At 46.2% G+C, this 15,735-nt stretch overlaps 1 protein-coding gene across 1 annotated transcript in view; it reads right to left on the reverse strand.

The window, feature by feature from the left end:
* The window catches only part of LOC132780800 (vasodilator-stimulated phosphoprotein), a 93,311-nt gene extending 89,500 nt beyond the window's left edge, over window positions 1-3,811 (reverse strand). The window contains exon 1 of the mRNA XM_067461586.1: window positions 3,273-3,811. Coding sequence (XP_067317687.1) covers window positions 3,273-3,277 — 5 coding nt within the window. The 5' untranslated portion in view covers window positions 3,278-3,811. The remainder of the gene's footprint in view (window positions 1-3,272) is intronic.
* Between the last annotated feature and the right edge of the window lie 11,924 nt (window positions 3,812-15,735).

Genomic DNA, 15,735 nt, shown 5'->3' on the forward strand with positions numbered 1-15,735 from the left:
AACACACGCCCAGGCCCCAAAAACCATCACATTTGCATCCTCCTCGGGGCAGAGACTCCACTTTTGGCAACACTTTGCCTTCCAAGAAGGAAAAATACAATGGGAGAGGAAAGAGGGGTCCTCAAGGACATGGGGAAGGGGGCCCAAAGGTGGGGGTCCCAAGGAAAAGAGGTGTGGGGTCTCTCAGGAAAAGGGGTACCAAAGGAAGTAGGAGGGGATGTCTCTAAAGTAGGAAGTTCCCAAGGAAAGATGGGAAGGAGGGAAGGAAGGAAATAAGGAAGGAAGGAAGGAAGGAAAGAAAGAAGGAAGGAAAGGAAGGAAAAAAGGAAGGAAAGAAGGAAGGAAAGAAGGAAGGAAAGAAGGAGAGAAGGAAGGAAGGAAGGAAGGAAGGAGAGAAAGAAGGAGAGAAGAGGAGAAGGAAGGAAGGAGGGAGAGAATGAAAGAAAGAAGGAAGGAAAGAAGGAAGGAAGGAGAGAAGGAAAGAAAGAAGGAAGGAAAGAAGGAAGGAAAGAAGGAAGGAAAGAAGGAGAGAAGGAAGGAGAGAAGGAAGGAGAGAAAGAAGGAAGGAAGGAAGGAAGGAAATAAGGAAGGGGATCACCAAGGAAGGATGGCCTTCAAGAAAGAGAGGAAGTAAGGAGAGAGGAGGTCTTCCCAAAGAAGAGATGAAAAGTGAGTTGAAAGTTGGATCTCCAAAGGAAGAAGGCCCCGAAGGAAGAAGGTCCTCAAAGAAGGGAGTTTCCAAGGAAGAGGAAAGGGGTGTCCTTCTTAATAAAGAAGGGTCTCAAAGGAAGGAGGAATGGGAAGCATCACCCAAGAAACGTGGAGGTTCCTAAAGAAGGGGGTCCCGAGGAAAGAAGTTCCTCAAAGAAGAGGTTCTTCCAAGGAAGAAGGAGGAGAGGTCTCTAAGAAAGACGGGTCTCCAAGGAAGGGGTCAGAAGAGGAAAGGAAGAAAGAAAGGAAGAGGAGTGGTTCCCAAGGAAAGTGGGAAGAGGGGTGCCTAAAGAAGGGGTCCCCAAGGAAGAGAGGAAGGAGGTGTATGTCCCTAAGAAAGATTTCCCCAAAGAAGGGAGGAAGGGGTTTCCCTAAGGAGGAAGAACCCAAAAAGAAGGGGGTCTTAAAGAAAGGGGGTTCTCCTAGGAAGAAGAAGGTGATGTCCTTCGGAAAGAAGGTTCTCTAAGGAAGTACCAAAAGGGAGGAAAGGGGGGTCCCCTAAGAAAAGTGGGAAGGGAGATCTCTACAGAAGGATGGTCCCCAAGGAAGAGCGGAAGGAGATCTGTCCCTAAGAAAGAGGGGTTTCCAAGGAAGAAAGAGGAGGTCCCCAAAGAAGGGGAGATCCCCCAAAAAGTGAAGTCCACATGAAAGGATAGTCCCTAAGGAAGGGGGTGCTAAAAAGAAGGGAAGGAGGAGGGAGAGGAGGTCCCCAAGAAAGAGGGGTCTTCAAGGAAGTTCCCTAAAGAAGGAAGAGAAGGGTCTCCAAGAAAAGTGGGAAGAGAAGTCCCTAAAGAAAGATGGTCCCCAATGAAAGGAAGTTCTCCAAGAAAGAGGGGTCCCCATGGAAGGAAGTTCTCCTGGAAGAATAGTGGGTCCCAAGGAAAGTGAGAGGAAAGGTCCCTAAAGAAAGGGATCCCCAAGGAAGGATGATCTCAAAAAAGGGGGTTCACCAAGGAAGAGAAAGGGGAGGGCCCTAAGAAAGAGGAGTCCTCAAAGAAGGGGAGATCCCCAAAAATGTCCCCAAGAAAGGATGGTCCCTAAGAAAGGGGTGCTAAAAGGAAGGAAAGAGGGAGATTCTCCAAGGAAGAGAGAGAAGAGGTCCCCAAGAAAGAGGGGTCTCGAAAGAAGTTTCCTAAGGGAGGAAGTTCTCCAAGGAAGAGAGGAGGTGTCCGTCCCCAAGAAAGGGGGTCCCAAGGAAAGTGGGAAGAGGGGTCCCCAAAGAAGGGAGTCCCCAAGGAAGAAGGTCATCAAGAAAGGGAATTCTCCAAGGAAGAGGGAGGGAAAGAGAGAGAGAGAGGAAGGAGGGAAGGAAGAAAAGAAAGGTGGGTCCCCCTAGAAGGGTCCCACCATGGGACACCCCTCTTCAGCAAGAGGGGGGTCCCAAGGAAAGTGGGAAGAGGGGTCCCTTAAAAAGGGGGTTCCTTAAAGAAGAGGGAGGGGATACCTCTCCCTAAGAAAGAGGGGTCTCCAAGGAAGGATAGTCCCAAAAGGAAGGAGGGGGTCTCCAAGAAAACTGTGAAGAGGGGTCCCTAAAGAAGTGGGTCCCCAAGGAAGAAAGTTCTGAATAAAGGGGATTCTCCAAGGAAGAGGAAAGGGAGGGAGGGAGGAAGAGTCCTAATGGGAGGTCTTCAGGAAGAGGGGGTCCCAAGCAAAGTGGGAAGAGGGGTCCCCAAAGAAGGAGATCCCCAAGAAAGAAGGTCCCAAAGAAAGAGAATTCTCCAAGGAAGAAGAAGGGAGAGAGAGAGGAAGGAAGGAAAGGTGGGTTTCAATGGAAGGGAGGTCTTCAGGAAGAGGGGGGTCCCAAGGAAAGTGGAAAGAGGGGTCCCCAAAGAAGGGGATCCCCAAGAAAGAAGGTCCCAAAGAAAGGGAATTCTCCAAGGAAGAGGAAGGAAAAGAGAGAGAGAGAGAGAGAGAGAGAGAGAGAGGAAGGAAGGGAGAGAGGGTAGGTAGGTTCCAATAGAAGGGTCCCACCATGGGACCCCCCCCCCTCTTCAGGAAGAGTTGGGGGTCCCATGGAAAGTGGGGTTCCTTAAAGCAGAGGTTGGGGATACCTCTCCCTAAGAAAGTGGGGTCCCCAAGGAAGCACAGTCCCAAAAGGAAGGAGGGGGTTCCTAAGAAAAGTCGGGAAAAGGGGTCCCCCAAGAAGGGGACCCCCAAGAAAGAAGGTCCAGAAGAAAAGGAATTCTCCAAGGAAGAGGAAAGAAAAGAGAGGGAGGGAGAGGAAGGAAGGAAGGAAGGGTAGGTTCCACTAGAAGGGTTCCACCATGGGACCCCCCTCTTCAGGAAGAGTTGGGGTCCCAAGGAAAGTGGGAAGAGGGGTCCCTTGAAAAGGGGGTTCCCTAAAGAAGAGGGAAGGGATGCCTGTCCCTAAGAAAGAGGGGTCCCCAAGGAAGGATAGTCCCAAAAGGAAGGAGGGGGTTCCTAAGAAAAGTCGGGAAAGGGGGTCCCCCAAGAAGGGGGTCCCTGGGGAAAGGTGAGGATCCCCTTCCTTGCCTTCCAAGAAACACAACAAAGCCCCCCAGCCCCTCCCTGGCCCCCCTTGAAGGCAAGCGAGCACTGACCTCATGCCTGCAGGCTTTGTGCCTCCCTCTTCCTCTTCTCCTCCTTCCTCTCTTTCTCCTTCTTCTTCTCCTTCTTCTTCCTCTGCCGGTGCTCCGCCTTCCTCGGCTTCCCGACCTGGGCTGGGTGGGGACGGGGGTGGGGCTCCCCGCTCCGCCCCCCTCCCTCCCTCCCTCCTTCCCTTCTTTCTTCCCTTCCTTCCTTCCTTCTTTCCTTCTCTTTCTCTCTCTCTCAGCCTCAGGCGGCAGCCCCAGCGGGGTCGGCGCCGCCCCTTACCTTGGCTCCCATGGCATGGTGGGCCCAGGCGCCCCCTCCCCAATGCCTCCCTGCCTGGCCCCCTCCCCAAACAGAGAAGGCACCCAATTCAAGGGGCGTGCAAAGGGAGGGGGGGGGAGAGACAATGTTGCCTTCCTGCTTCCTTCCTTCCTTCCTTTGGAAATGTTTCTCTCCTCCCTCCTTTTGCTACATTTCATTTCCCAAATTCCACACTCTTTTCTCTCTCTCTCTCTCTTTGGCCCCCTCCCCTCTCATTCCACAATGCACCGCTTCTTAAAAGGGGCCCCGCCTTAAAAGGGCGATAAGGTGGGGCCCACCTCCAGGCCCACCCACGTGGGTTGGGGGTTCGACTTCCAAAGGGGGTCCTTCAGCCCTTTCCTGAACTTCCTTAAGAGTCGTTTGTTGTTGTTGTTTTGGGTAAAGGGAGCCACGTGATGTGTAGTTTCTTCAAGGCCAAGCTGTGGAACTCCCTGCCACTCCTTTGAGTCGTTGTTGAGAGTGGTGGGAAGTAATGTGTAGTTTCTTCAAGGACAAGCTGTGGAACTCCTTGCAATTCCTTTAAGAGTCATTTGTTGTTGTTTGGGGAGATTGAGCCAAGTGATGTGTAGTTTTTTCAAGGGCAAGCTGTAGAACTCCCTGCAACTCCTTTGAGTCGTTGTTGAGGGTGAGGGCAAGTAAGATGTAGTTTCTTCAAAGTTGTGGAACTCCTTGCCACTCCTCTAAGAGTCGGTTGTTGTTGTTGTTGGGGGGGGGGGTGCAAGTAATGTGTAGTTTTTTCAAGGGCAAGCTGTGGAACTCCTTGCCACTTCTTTGAGTCGTTGTTGAAGGTGAGGGCAAGTAATGTGTAGTTTCTTCAAGGACAAGCTGTGGAACTCCTTGCAATTCCTTTAAGAGTCATTTGTTGTTGTTGTTGTTGTTGTTGTTTTGGGTAAAGGGAGCCAAGTGATGTGTAGTTTCTTAAAGGACAAGCTGGGGAACTCCCTGCCACTCCTTTGAGTCGTTGTTGAGGGTGGGGGCAAGTAAGGTGTAGTTTCATAGAATCATAGAATCATAGAATCAAAGAGTTGGAAGAGACCTCATGGGCCATCCAGTCCAACCCCCTGCCAAGAAGCAGGAATATTGCATTCAAATCACCCCTGACAGATGGCCATCCAGCCTCTGTTTAAAAGCTTCCAAAGAAGGAGCCTCCACCACACTCCGGGGCAGAGAGTTCCACTGCTGAACGGCTCTCACAGTCAGGAAGTTCTTCCTCATGTTCAGATGGAATCTCCTCTCTTGTAGTTTGAAGCCATTGTTCCGCGTCCTAGTCTCCAAGGAAGCAGAAAACAAGCTTGCTCCCTCCTCCCTGTGGCTTCCTCTCACATATTTATACATGGCTATCATATCTCCTCTCAGCCTTCTCTTCTTCAGGCTAAACATGCCCAGTTCCCTAAGCCGCTCCTCATAGGGCTTGTTCTCCAGACCCTTGATCATTTTAGTCGCCCTCCTCTGGACACATTCCAGCTTGTCAATATCTCTCTTGAATTGTGGTGCCCAGAATTGGACACAATATTCCAGGTGTGGTCTAACCAAAGCAGAATAGAGGGGTAGCATTACTTCCTTAGATCTAGACACTATGCTCCTCTTGATGCAGGCCAAAATCCCATTGGCTTTTTTTGCCGCCACGTCACATTGTTGGCTCATGTTTAACTTGTTGTCCACGAGGACTCCAAGATCTTTTTCACACGTACTGCTCTCGAGCCAGGCGTCACCCATTCTGTATCTTTGCATTTCGTTTTTTCTGCCAAAGTGGAGTATCTTGCATTTGTCACTGTTGAACTTCATTTTGTTAGTTTTGGCCCATCTCTCTAATCTGTCAAGATCGTTTTGAATTCTGCTCCTGTCCTCTGGACTATTGGCTATCCCTCCCAATTTGGTGTCGTCTGCAAACTTGATGATCATGCCTTCTAGCCCTTCATCTAAGTCATTAATAAAGATGTTGAACAGGACCGGGCCCAGGACGGAACCCTGCGGCACTCCACTTGTCACTTCTTTCCAAGATGAAGAGGAAGCATTAGTGAGCACTCTCTGTGTTCGTCCACTTAACCAATTCCAGATCCACCTCACCGTAGTTTTGCCTAGCCCACATTGGACTAGTTTCCTTGCCAGAAGGTCATGGGGGACCTTGTCAAAGGCCTTACTGAAATCCAGGTACGCTACATCCACGGCATTCCCTGCGTCTACCCAGCTTGTAGCTCTATCGAAGAAAGAGATCAGATTAGTCTGACATGACTTGTTTTTGATAAATCCATGTTGACTATTAGCGATGACCGCATTTGTTTCTAAGTGTTTGCAGACCACTTCCTTAACAATCTTTTCCAGAATCTTGCCCGGTATCGACGTGAGGCTGACCGGACGGTAGTTGTTTGGGTCATCCTTTTTTCCCTTCTTGAAGATTGGGACCACATTGGCCCTCCTCCAATCTGCTGGAACTTCTCCCGTTCTCCAAGAACTCTCAAAGATGGTTGCCAATGGTTCCGAAATGACTTCCGCTAGTTCCTTCAATACTCTGGGGTGTAGTTGATCTGGCCCTGGGGACTTGAACTCATTAAGAGCGGCCAGGTATTCCTGAACGACTTCTTTCCCAATTTGGGGTTGGATGTCCTCCAAACCCTCATCCACTCCATCTTGCTGAGGTTGAAGACTCTCTTTTTGTGAGAAGACCGAGGCAAAGAAGGCATTAAGTAGTTCTGCCTTTTCCCTATCCCCTGTCAGCATTGCCCCATCTTCTCCTCGAAGAGGTCCTATCGCCTCCTTGTTTTTCCTTTTTCTACTGACATAAGAATAGAAGCCCTTTTTATTGTTTTTAATGTCCCTGGCAAGTCTGAGCTCGTTTTTTGCTTTAGCCTTGCGGACCTTTTCCCTACAGGTGTTGGCTATTTGTTTGAATTCTTCTTTGGTGATTTCTCCCTTTTTCCACTTCTTGTGCATGTCTCTTTTGTGTCTTAGCACAGTTAGAAGTTCTTTGGACATCCATTCTGGCTTCTTTGCACTTGTCCTATTTTTTCTCTTTGTTGGCACAGTTTGCAATTGCGCCTTGAGTATTTCACTCTTGAGAAATTCCCATCCATCCGTAACTCCCTTGTCTTTTAGTATCTGTGTCCACGGAATGCTGCTCAGCGTTTCCTTCATTTTTTGGAAATCAGCTCTCCTAAAGTCCAAAATGCGGGTTTGACTTGTCTTAGTTTCGGCCTTCCTTTGTACCTCAAATTGCAGGAGCACATGGTCACTTGCCCCTAAGGATCCTACCACTTCGACCGCATCGATCAGGTCCTCCGCATTTGTTAAGATGAGATCAAGAGTAGTCAATCCCCTTGTTGCTTCTTCTACCTTCTGGACCATGAAATTGTCTGCAAGGCAAGCGAGGAATTTGTTGGACCTTGTACTCTTGGCCGAGTTTGTTTTCCAGCAAATATCGGGATAGTTGAAATCGCCCATGACTACTACATCTCTTCTCTGTGCCTGTTTGGTCAACTGTTGGCAGAAGACTTCATCAAGTTCTTCCTCCTGGCTTGGGGGTCTGTAGTAGACGCCTACAACGACATCTTTTTGAGTTTCTTCAAGGGCAAGCTGTGGAACTCCCTGCCACTTCTCTAAGAGTCAGTTGTTGTTGTTGGGGGAAAGTAATGTGTAGTTTCCTCAAGGGAAAACTGTGGAACTCCTTGCAACATCTTTAAGAGTCATTATTATTTGTTGTTGTTGTTTGGGGAGATTGAGCCAAGTGATGTGTAGTTTCTTCAAGGGCAAGCTGTGGAACTCCCTGCCACACCTTTGAGTCGTTGTTGAGAGTGGAGGGAAGTAAGATGTAGTTTCTTCAAGGGCAAGCTGTGGAACTCCCTGCCACTTATCTAAGAGTCAGTTGTTGTTGTTGGGGGGGGGGGGGATAATGTGTAGTTTCTTCAAGGGCAAGCGGTGGAACTCCTAGCAACTCCTTTAAAAGTCAGCTGTTTTTGTTGTTTGGGGAGATTGAGCCAAGTGATATGTAGTTTCTTCAAGGACAAGCTGTGGAACTCCCTGCTACTCCTCTAAGAGTCAGTTGTTCGTGGTGGTGGTGGGGGGGACGGACAAGTAATGTGTAGTCTCTTCAGTGCCAAGGTGTGGAACTCCCTGCCACTCCTTTAAGAGTCTTTGTTGATGTTGTTGTTTGGGAAGGGGTAAATAATGTGTAGTTTCTTCAAGGACAAACTGTGGAACTCCTTACAACTCCTTTAAGAATATTTTTTTGCTGTTGTCTGGGGAGATTGAGCCAAGTGATGTGTAGTTTTTTCAAGGGCAAGCTGTGGAACTCCTTGCCACTCCTCTAAGAGTCAGTTGTTGTTGGGGGGGGCAAGTGATATGTAGTTTCTTCAAGGACAAGCTATGGAACTCCCTGCCACTCCTCTAAGAGTCAGTTGTTGTTCTTGGGGGAGAGAAGACAAGTAATGTGTAGTTTCTTCAAGGACAAGCTGTGGAACTCTTCCAACTCCTTTAAGAATCATTTGTTGTTGTTTGGGGAGATTGAGCCAAGTGATGTGTAGTTTCTTCAAGGGCAAGCTGTATAACTCATTGCAATTCCTCTAAGAGTCAGTAGTTGTTGTTGGAGGAAAGTAATTGTAGTTTCTTCAAGGACAAGCTGTGGAACTCCTTGCAACTCCTTTAAGAATCATTTGTTGTTGTCTGGGGAGATTGAGCCAAGTGATGTGTAGTTTTTTAAAGGGCAAGCTGTGGAACTTCCTGCCACTCCTCTAAGAGTCAGTAGTTGTTGTAGGGGGCAAGTAATGTTTAGTTTCTTCGAGGACAAGCTGTGGAACTCCTTGCAATTCCTTTAAGAGTCATTTGTTGTTGTTTGGGGAGACTGAGCCAAGTGATCTGTAGTTTCTTCAAGGGTAAGCTGTGGAACTCCTTGCAACTCCTTTAAGAGTTATTTGTTATTATTGTTGTTGTTGTTTGGGGAGATTGAGCCAAGTGATATGTAGTTTCTTCAAGGCCAAGGTATGGAACTCCCTGCCACTCCTCTAAGAGTCATTTGTTGTTGTTGTTGTTGTTGTTGTTGTTGTTGTTGTTTTTCGGAGGGGAGAAGTGATGTGTAGTTTGTTCAAGGCCAAGCTGTGGAACTCCTTGCAACCCCTTTAAGAGTCAGTTGTTATTGTTGTTGTTCCTGGGGGTGGGGACCAAGTACAGTAATGCATAGTTTCTTCAAGGGTGTTCTGTGGAACTCCCTGCTATTCCTTTAAAAGTCAATTGTTTTTGTTTTGGGGGAAGCCAAGTGATGTGTAGTTTATTCAAGGCCAAGCTGTGGAACTCCCTGCCACTAGAAATCTTCCCCCTTCCCCCTAATTTATGGAAATATATATATTGCTTGTTTACATCTATACATTTATAAAAATAGATTGCTTGTGGGACAAAATATTGTACAACTCTTATCATCCCGTTATAGGGTTGGGAAGTTTCCTTTCAAATAGGATACAAATGTTTTACTATTAATAGGAGGTGTAAAGTCACTACTGTTAATTGGTGGCTTTATGTACCAATAGTTATAATGTGTACACTTTGGACAATAATAATAATATTATTGATAATAATTGTAATAATAAATAAAGGTGCACGCAAAGTATAGGCAAACTTGGAAGGTGGGATTTGCAACCCAGTGTAAAGTGTTATTAGGTTTGTCCTTTGACCTTAGGACCTTGCAAAGACCTTGTCAAACTACAACTCCCAGGATTTGCAACCCTGCATAAAGTGATATTAGGTTTGTTCTTTGACCTTAGGACCTTGCAAAGACCTTGTCAAACTACAACTCCCAGGATTTGCAACCTAGCGTAAAGTGATATTAGGTTTGTTCTTTGACCTTGGGGCCTTGCAAAGACCTTGTCAAACTACAACTCCCAGGACTTGCAACCCAGCATAAAGTGATATTAGGTTTGTTCTTTGACCTTAGGGCCTTGCAAAGACCTTGTCAAACTACAACTCCCAGGATTTGCAACCCAGCATAAAGTGATATTAGGTTTGTTCTTTGACCTTAGGGCCTTGCAAAGACCTTGTCAAACTACAACTCCCAGGATTCCATCGTATCGAGCCAGGGGTGGTTAAAGTGGTGTCAAACTGCGTTAATTTCATAATGTAGATGCACCCAAGGGCTCTTCCACACCCAGTCAACACAATGACCTTGGGCAGGTCACATTCTCTCAGCCTCAGACAAAACAACAGCAAGGAAAACAGAGACGATTCGCCCAGTAATGTTTTATTCTCCATCCCAATGGTTTAAACACCCATCTTATTATAAAACTAGTTACAAGCAACTATGTTAATTATATACCTCTTGACTTCGACGCGGAAATAACCGGAGGGTGCCAAATTCATATTGGAGTATGCATCGCTTTAAAAAAAAATCATATGAAATGCGTAACAAGGCATTTAAAATGTACTCCCGGTGTGTCCAAATGGGCATTCAGTCCTGGATGATTGACAGCTTCGTTTAAAGGATTTCTGCAAGTTAGTACAAACCATAATACACTCCAAATTATACTCTCTCTCTCTCTCTCTCTCTCTCTCACACACACACACACACACACACACACATACATACACACACATATATCATATATGGACCAGTTATGTTTGACGAGAACTGAAGACCTCTCCAAACTACAACTCCCTGGATTCCATAGCATTGAGCCATGGCTGTTAAAGCAGTGCCAAACTGCATTAATTTGACATTCTAGATGCCCCCGGGGTCTATTCATGCATTTACACTGCAGATTTAATGGAGGTTGACACTAGGACAACCAATAAGGAAGGAGTCGCTCTACCATTGGATAAGACTGAATATGTGACAACCAATAGGGAAGGAGTAGCTTTGCCACTGGTTAAGATTGAGTATTCAATAACCAATAGGGAAAAAGTTGCTCTGCCATTGGTTAAGATTGAAACTGCGATGACAATAGAAAGGAAGTTATTCTGCCATTAGTTAAGATTGAGTCTGTGATAGCCAATTGGGAAGGAGTTGCTCTGCCATTGGCTAAGAGTGAATCTGTGACAGCCAATAGGGAGGAGTAGCTTTGCCATTGGTTAAGACTGAGTCTGTAACAGTCAATAGAGAAGGGGTTGCTCTGCTATTGGCTAAGAGTGAATCTGTGACAGCCAATAGGGAGGAGTGGCTTTACCATTGGTTAAGACTGAGTCTGCGACAACCAATAGGGAAACAGTTGCTCTGCCATTGCGTAAGATTGAATCTGTGACAGCCAATAGGGAGAAGTAGCTTTGCCATTGGTTAAGACTGAGTCTGCAACAACCCATAGGGAAGGAGTTGCTCTGCCATTGGCTAAGATTGAATCTGTGACGACCAATCGGGAAAGAGTTGCTCTCCCATTGGCTAAGATTGAATCTGTGTCAGCCAATAGGGAAGAGTAGCTTTGCCATTGGTTAAGACTGAGTCTGCGACAACCAATAGCAAAGGAGTTGCTCTGACATTGGCTAAGACTGAATCTGAAATCAGCCATAGCAGACCACCTGATGAACCAACCTGGACACAGCATATTATTTGAGGACACAGAAGTGCTGGACCACTCTCACAACCACCATGTCAGGCTACACAGAGAAGCCATTGAAATACACAAGAAGCAGGTGGACAATTTCAACAGAAAGGAGGAAACCATGAAAATGAACAAAATCTGGCTACCAGTATTAAAAAGAGCCTCTAAAATTACAACAGCAAAACAACAGAGGGGAAACAAAAAGGCACATAAAATCACTCTCAACAAAAGGTTCCCCCCAGGCACTTCCAAGTAATTGAATACTAATCAAGGTGATCAGCTGAAACATTCACAGCTAGCTCCAGCAGACAAAAGTCCTTTGTCCCACCCTGGTCATTCCACAGATATATAAACCCATTTTTCCTACTTCCAACAGACCTCACTACCTCTGAGGATGCTTGCCAAAGATGCAGGCGAAACGTCAGGAGAAAAATTGGCTCCAGAACATGGCCATATAGCCCAGAAAAACCTACAACAACCCAAGAAAGGGGTTGCTCTGCCATTGGCTAAGATTGAATCTGTGACAGCCAATAGGGAGGAGTAGCTTTCCTATTGGTTAAAACTGAGTCTGTGACAACCGACAGGGAAGGAGTTGCGCTGCCATTGGCGAAGATTGAGTCTGCGATAACCAATAGGAAAGGAGTAGCTTTACCATTGGTTAAGACTGAGTCTGCGACAACCAATAGGGAAAGAGTTGCTCTGCCATTGGCTGTGATTGACTCTGCGATAACCAATAGGAAAGGAATTACTCTGCCATTGGTTAAGATTGAGACTAACACAACCAATAGGGAAAGAGTAACACTGCTATTGGGCGACAGCACAGCCAATGAGGGTTCCCCTTGCTTCCAGTAGCGGTCACTGTCCCAATCCTCTTGGCACTCGGAGAAGGACGGCTTGGCCGGGTGCCACCTTGACCACCTCCATGTTGACCTCTGTTTGGGACCCCAAGGCAGTGTTAAAGAGGACCTTGGCCGGGGGCGGGATGCCCAGTTGCTCCAGGCGGAGCTGGAAGGGGTACGACCCCAGGTTGAGGACCACCAGGACGCCAGAACAGGACCCCGGCCGAATGAAGGACAAGACGTTCGCGGAGGGGTCAGCGAGGGTCAGCGGAGCAAATCCAGTTCCACGAAGCGGAGAGGAATTCGCTCGCAGGGCCAGGAGAGAGCGGTAGACATTCGCCAATGGGTGCCCGTTGGTGTTTCCGTTCTGCAAGATACATAAAGAAAGGGGTGCGTATCTACACCAGGCATGCTCTACACAGTGTGGAGATGCATCTGATTATTCTTGAAGGTCAAGAATGGAAAGGTTTCCTATTCTTACCATGGGGTCTCTCTCCAGATGAATTGGAGAACCCTTTCCTCCTGGCAATAGAGGGACTCCTGGCAAGGTGAGAAGCAGGACCCCCAACATTTGCCCCAAATTATTATCCACTGGTACATCCTGCGGCACCTGGAAAGAAGGAAGAAGGAAAGAAAGAAAGAAGGAGTGCCAGACAGAATCCACCTCTTCTTATTCTAATATTATATCGCTGTGCACAAACACACACACAAGCTGTATCCACCACGCATTGCTGTGGGCAACCTTCCCTTCCTCTTTCTCTCCTTTCTCTCCTTCCTTTGCTCCCTCTTTCCTTCCTTCCCTTTTCTTCTTTCCTTCTCTTCATCCTTTGCTTTTTGCTTCCATCCTTCCTTCTCTCTTTCCTTCCCTCCCTCTTCCTCTCCTTTCTTTCTTCTCTACCTCCTTCCTTCCTTCTCTTTCTGCTTCCATCCTTTCTTCTCTCTTTCCTTCTCTCCTTCTTTCCCTCCTTCCTTCTCTACCTCTTTCCTTTCTTCCCCCCTTTTCCTTTTCCTTCTTCTTTCGCTCATTCTCTACCTCTTTCCTTCCTTCTCTCTTTCCTTCTTTCCTTCCCTCCCTCTTTCTCTACATCTTCCCCCTTCCTTTACTCCTTCCTTCCTTCCCTTTTCTTCTTTCCTTCTCTCCTTCCTTCCTTTGCCTTTTGCTTCCAGCCTTCCTTCTCTCTTTCCTTCCTTCCCTCCCCATTCCTCTCCTTTCTTCCTTCGCTTTCTGCTTCCATCCTTTCTTCTCTATTTCCTTCTCTCCTTCTTTCCCTCCTTCCTTCTCTACCTCTTTCCTTTCTTCCCCCCTTTTCCTTTTCCTTCTTCTTTCGCTCATTCTCTACCTCTTTCCTTCCTTCTCTCTTTCCTTCTTTCCTTCCCTCCCTCTTTCTCTACATCTTCCCCCTTCCTTTACTCCTTCCTTCCTCCCCTTTTCTTCTTTCCTTCTCTCCTTCCTCCCTTTGCCTTTTGCTTCCAGCCTTCCTTCTCTCTTTCCTTCCTTCCCTCTCCATTCCTCTCCTTTCTTCCTTCGCTTTCTGCTTCCATCCTTTCTTCTCTATTTCCTTCTCTCCTTCTTTCCCTCCTTCCTTCTCTACCTCTTTCCTTTCTTCCCCCTTTTCCTTTTCCTTCCCTCCCTCCCTCTTTTTTGACATCTTTCCCCCCTTCCTTTGCTCCTTCCTTCCCTTTTCTTCTTTCCTTCTCTCCTTCCTTCCTTTGCCTTTTGCTTCCATCCTTTCTTCTCTCTTTCCTTCTTTCCCTCCTTCCTTCTCGACCTCTTTCCTTCCTTTCTTTACTTTCTGCTTTCATCCTTTCTTCTCTCTTTCCTTCTCAACCTGTTTCCTTCCTTCCTTTGCTTTTTGTTTCCATCTTTCCTTTGCTCTTTCCTTCTCTCCTTCTCTCCTCCTTTCTTTTCCTTCTTCTTTCTCTCATTCTCGACCTCTTTCCTTCCTTCTCTGTTTCCTTCTTTCCTTCCCTCCCTCTTTCTCTACATCTTCCCCCCTCCTTTGCTCCTTCCTTCCTTCCCTTTTCTTCTTTCCTTCTCTCCTTCCTTCCTTTGCTTTTTGCTTCCATCCATCCTTCTCTCTTTCCTACCCTCCCTCTTTCTCTCCTTTCTTCCTTCTCTACCTCTTTCCTTCCTTCGCTTTCTGCTTCCATCCTTTCTTCTCTCTTTCCTTCTTTCCCTCCTTCCTTCTCTACCTCTTTCCTTCCTTCCTTTGCTTTTTGTTTCCATCTTCTCTCTTTCCTCCTTTCCTTCTCTCCCTCCTTCCTTCTTTCCCTTTTTCTTTCTTCCCCCTTTTTCTTTTCCTTCTCCTTTCTCTCCTTCTCTACCTCTTTCCTTCCTTCTCTCCTTCTTTCCTTCCCTCCATCTTTCTCTACATCTTCCCCCCTTCCTTCGCTCCCTCTTTCCTTCTTTCTTTCCCTTTTTTCTTTCCTTCACTCTTTGCTTCCCTCTCTAACTTTCCTTCCTTCCCCCTTCTTCTTTCCCTCCCACTTTCTCTCCTTTCTTCCTTCTCTACCTCTTTCCTTCCTTTGCTCTTTGCTTTCATGCTTCTTTCTCTCTTTCCTTCTTTCTTTCCCTCCCTCTTCCTTTCTTTCTTTTCTTTCTCCCCTTTCTTCCCTTTTTTCCTGTATCGTCATTTAGCTTTTCGTCATTTAGCTTTTTGGGGTTTTTAAGTCCTTTCCGCTGTGTTTTTGGGGAAGTTGTATGAGTGATGGTCACTTGTTGGTCTGTTAGGTGCATTGTGTCCAAATTTTGTGTCAATTCGTCCAGTGGTTTTTGAGTTATTTTAATCCCACAAACAAACATTACATATACATATATATACACTAGCCGTCCCCTGCCACACGTTGCTGTGGCCCAGTCTGTGTATATGTGTTTTGTGTTTGCATATATGTGTATAATACGTGTGTATATATTTGTGTATATGTGTATTTGTGTGCTTATGCACATGCATTGTAATGTATTTTTGTTTTTTGGCTTTTTAAGTCTCTTATGCTATGTGTTTCAATATTTTTATGAGTGAGGGTCACTCATTGGCCTGAGAGGTGTCTTGTGTCCAAATTTGGTGTCAATTCGTCCAGTAGTTTTTGAGTTATGTTAATCCCACAAACGAACATTACATTTATTTACAACAACAATGATAATAATACAACAACTATGATGATGATAATAATAAAAAATATGGTAATAATAATAATAATAAATTGTTAAATAAAACAACAATATAACAACAATGATAATGATGAGAATAATAATAAATATGTTAATAAAATAATAATAATAATTATTATTATTATAAGTCCAAAAGAGTTTTGTCCAAACTCTGCCATTTGAGAACACAATGCTCGTTGTAATCCTGGCATAACACGTGTGAGGGTAAGTATGTATATCTGTAGGTGTGTGTATAACACAAACTGTGGGTGTATGTGTATATATGTATATGTGTGTGTGTATGTGTATACACACACACACACATATAGCTTGTTTTCACTAGCATTGGTGGAGCTTAGGGGGAATTTACTGTGTTCTTTCTAAATACTCTGAAGGCACTACTTGAATTGCCACGGCTCAAGGCTATGGTGTCATGGGAGTTGTAGTTTGACAAGGTCTTGGGCCTTGTGCAAACAACAACTCCCAGGATTCCATAGCATTGAAGCACAGTAATACACACAGAGAGAGCGAACTTGTTTTCGCTAGTGTTGGTGGAGCTTGGGAAATTATTGTGTCTTGGGCCTTGTGCAAACACCAACTCCCAGGATTCCATAGCATTGAACCACGGTAATTCGAGTGATCCCAAATTGCA

This window comes from Anolis sagrei, chromosome Y, assembly GCF_037176765.1.
Source record: "Anolis sagrei isolate rAnoSag1 chromosome Y, rAnoSag1.mat, whole genome shotgun sequence".
Classification (NCBI taxonomy): Eukaryota; Metazoa; Chordata; class Lepidosauria; order Squamata; family Dactyloidae; genus Anolis; species Anolis sagrei.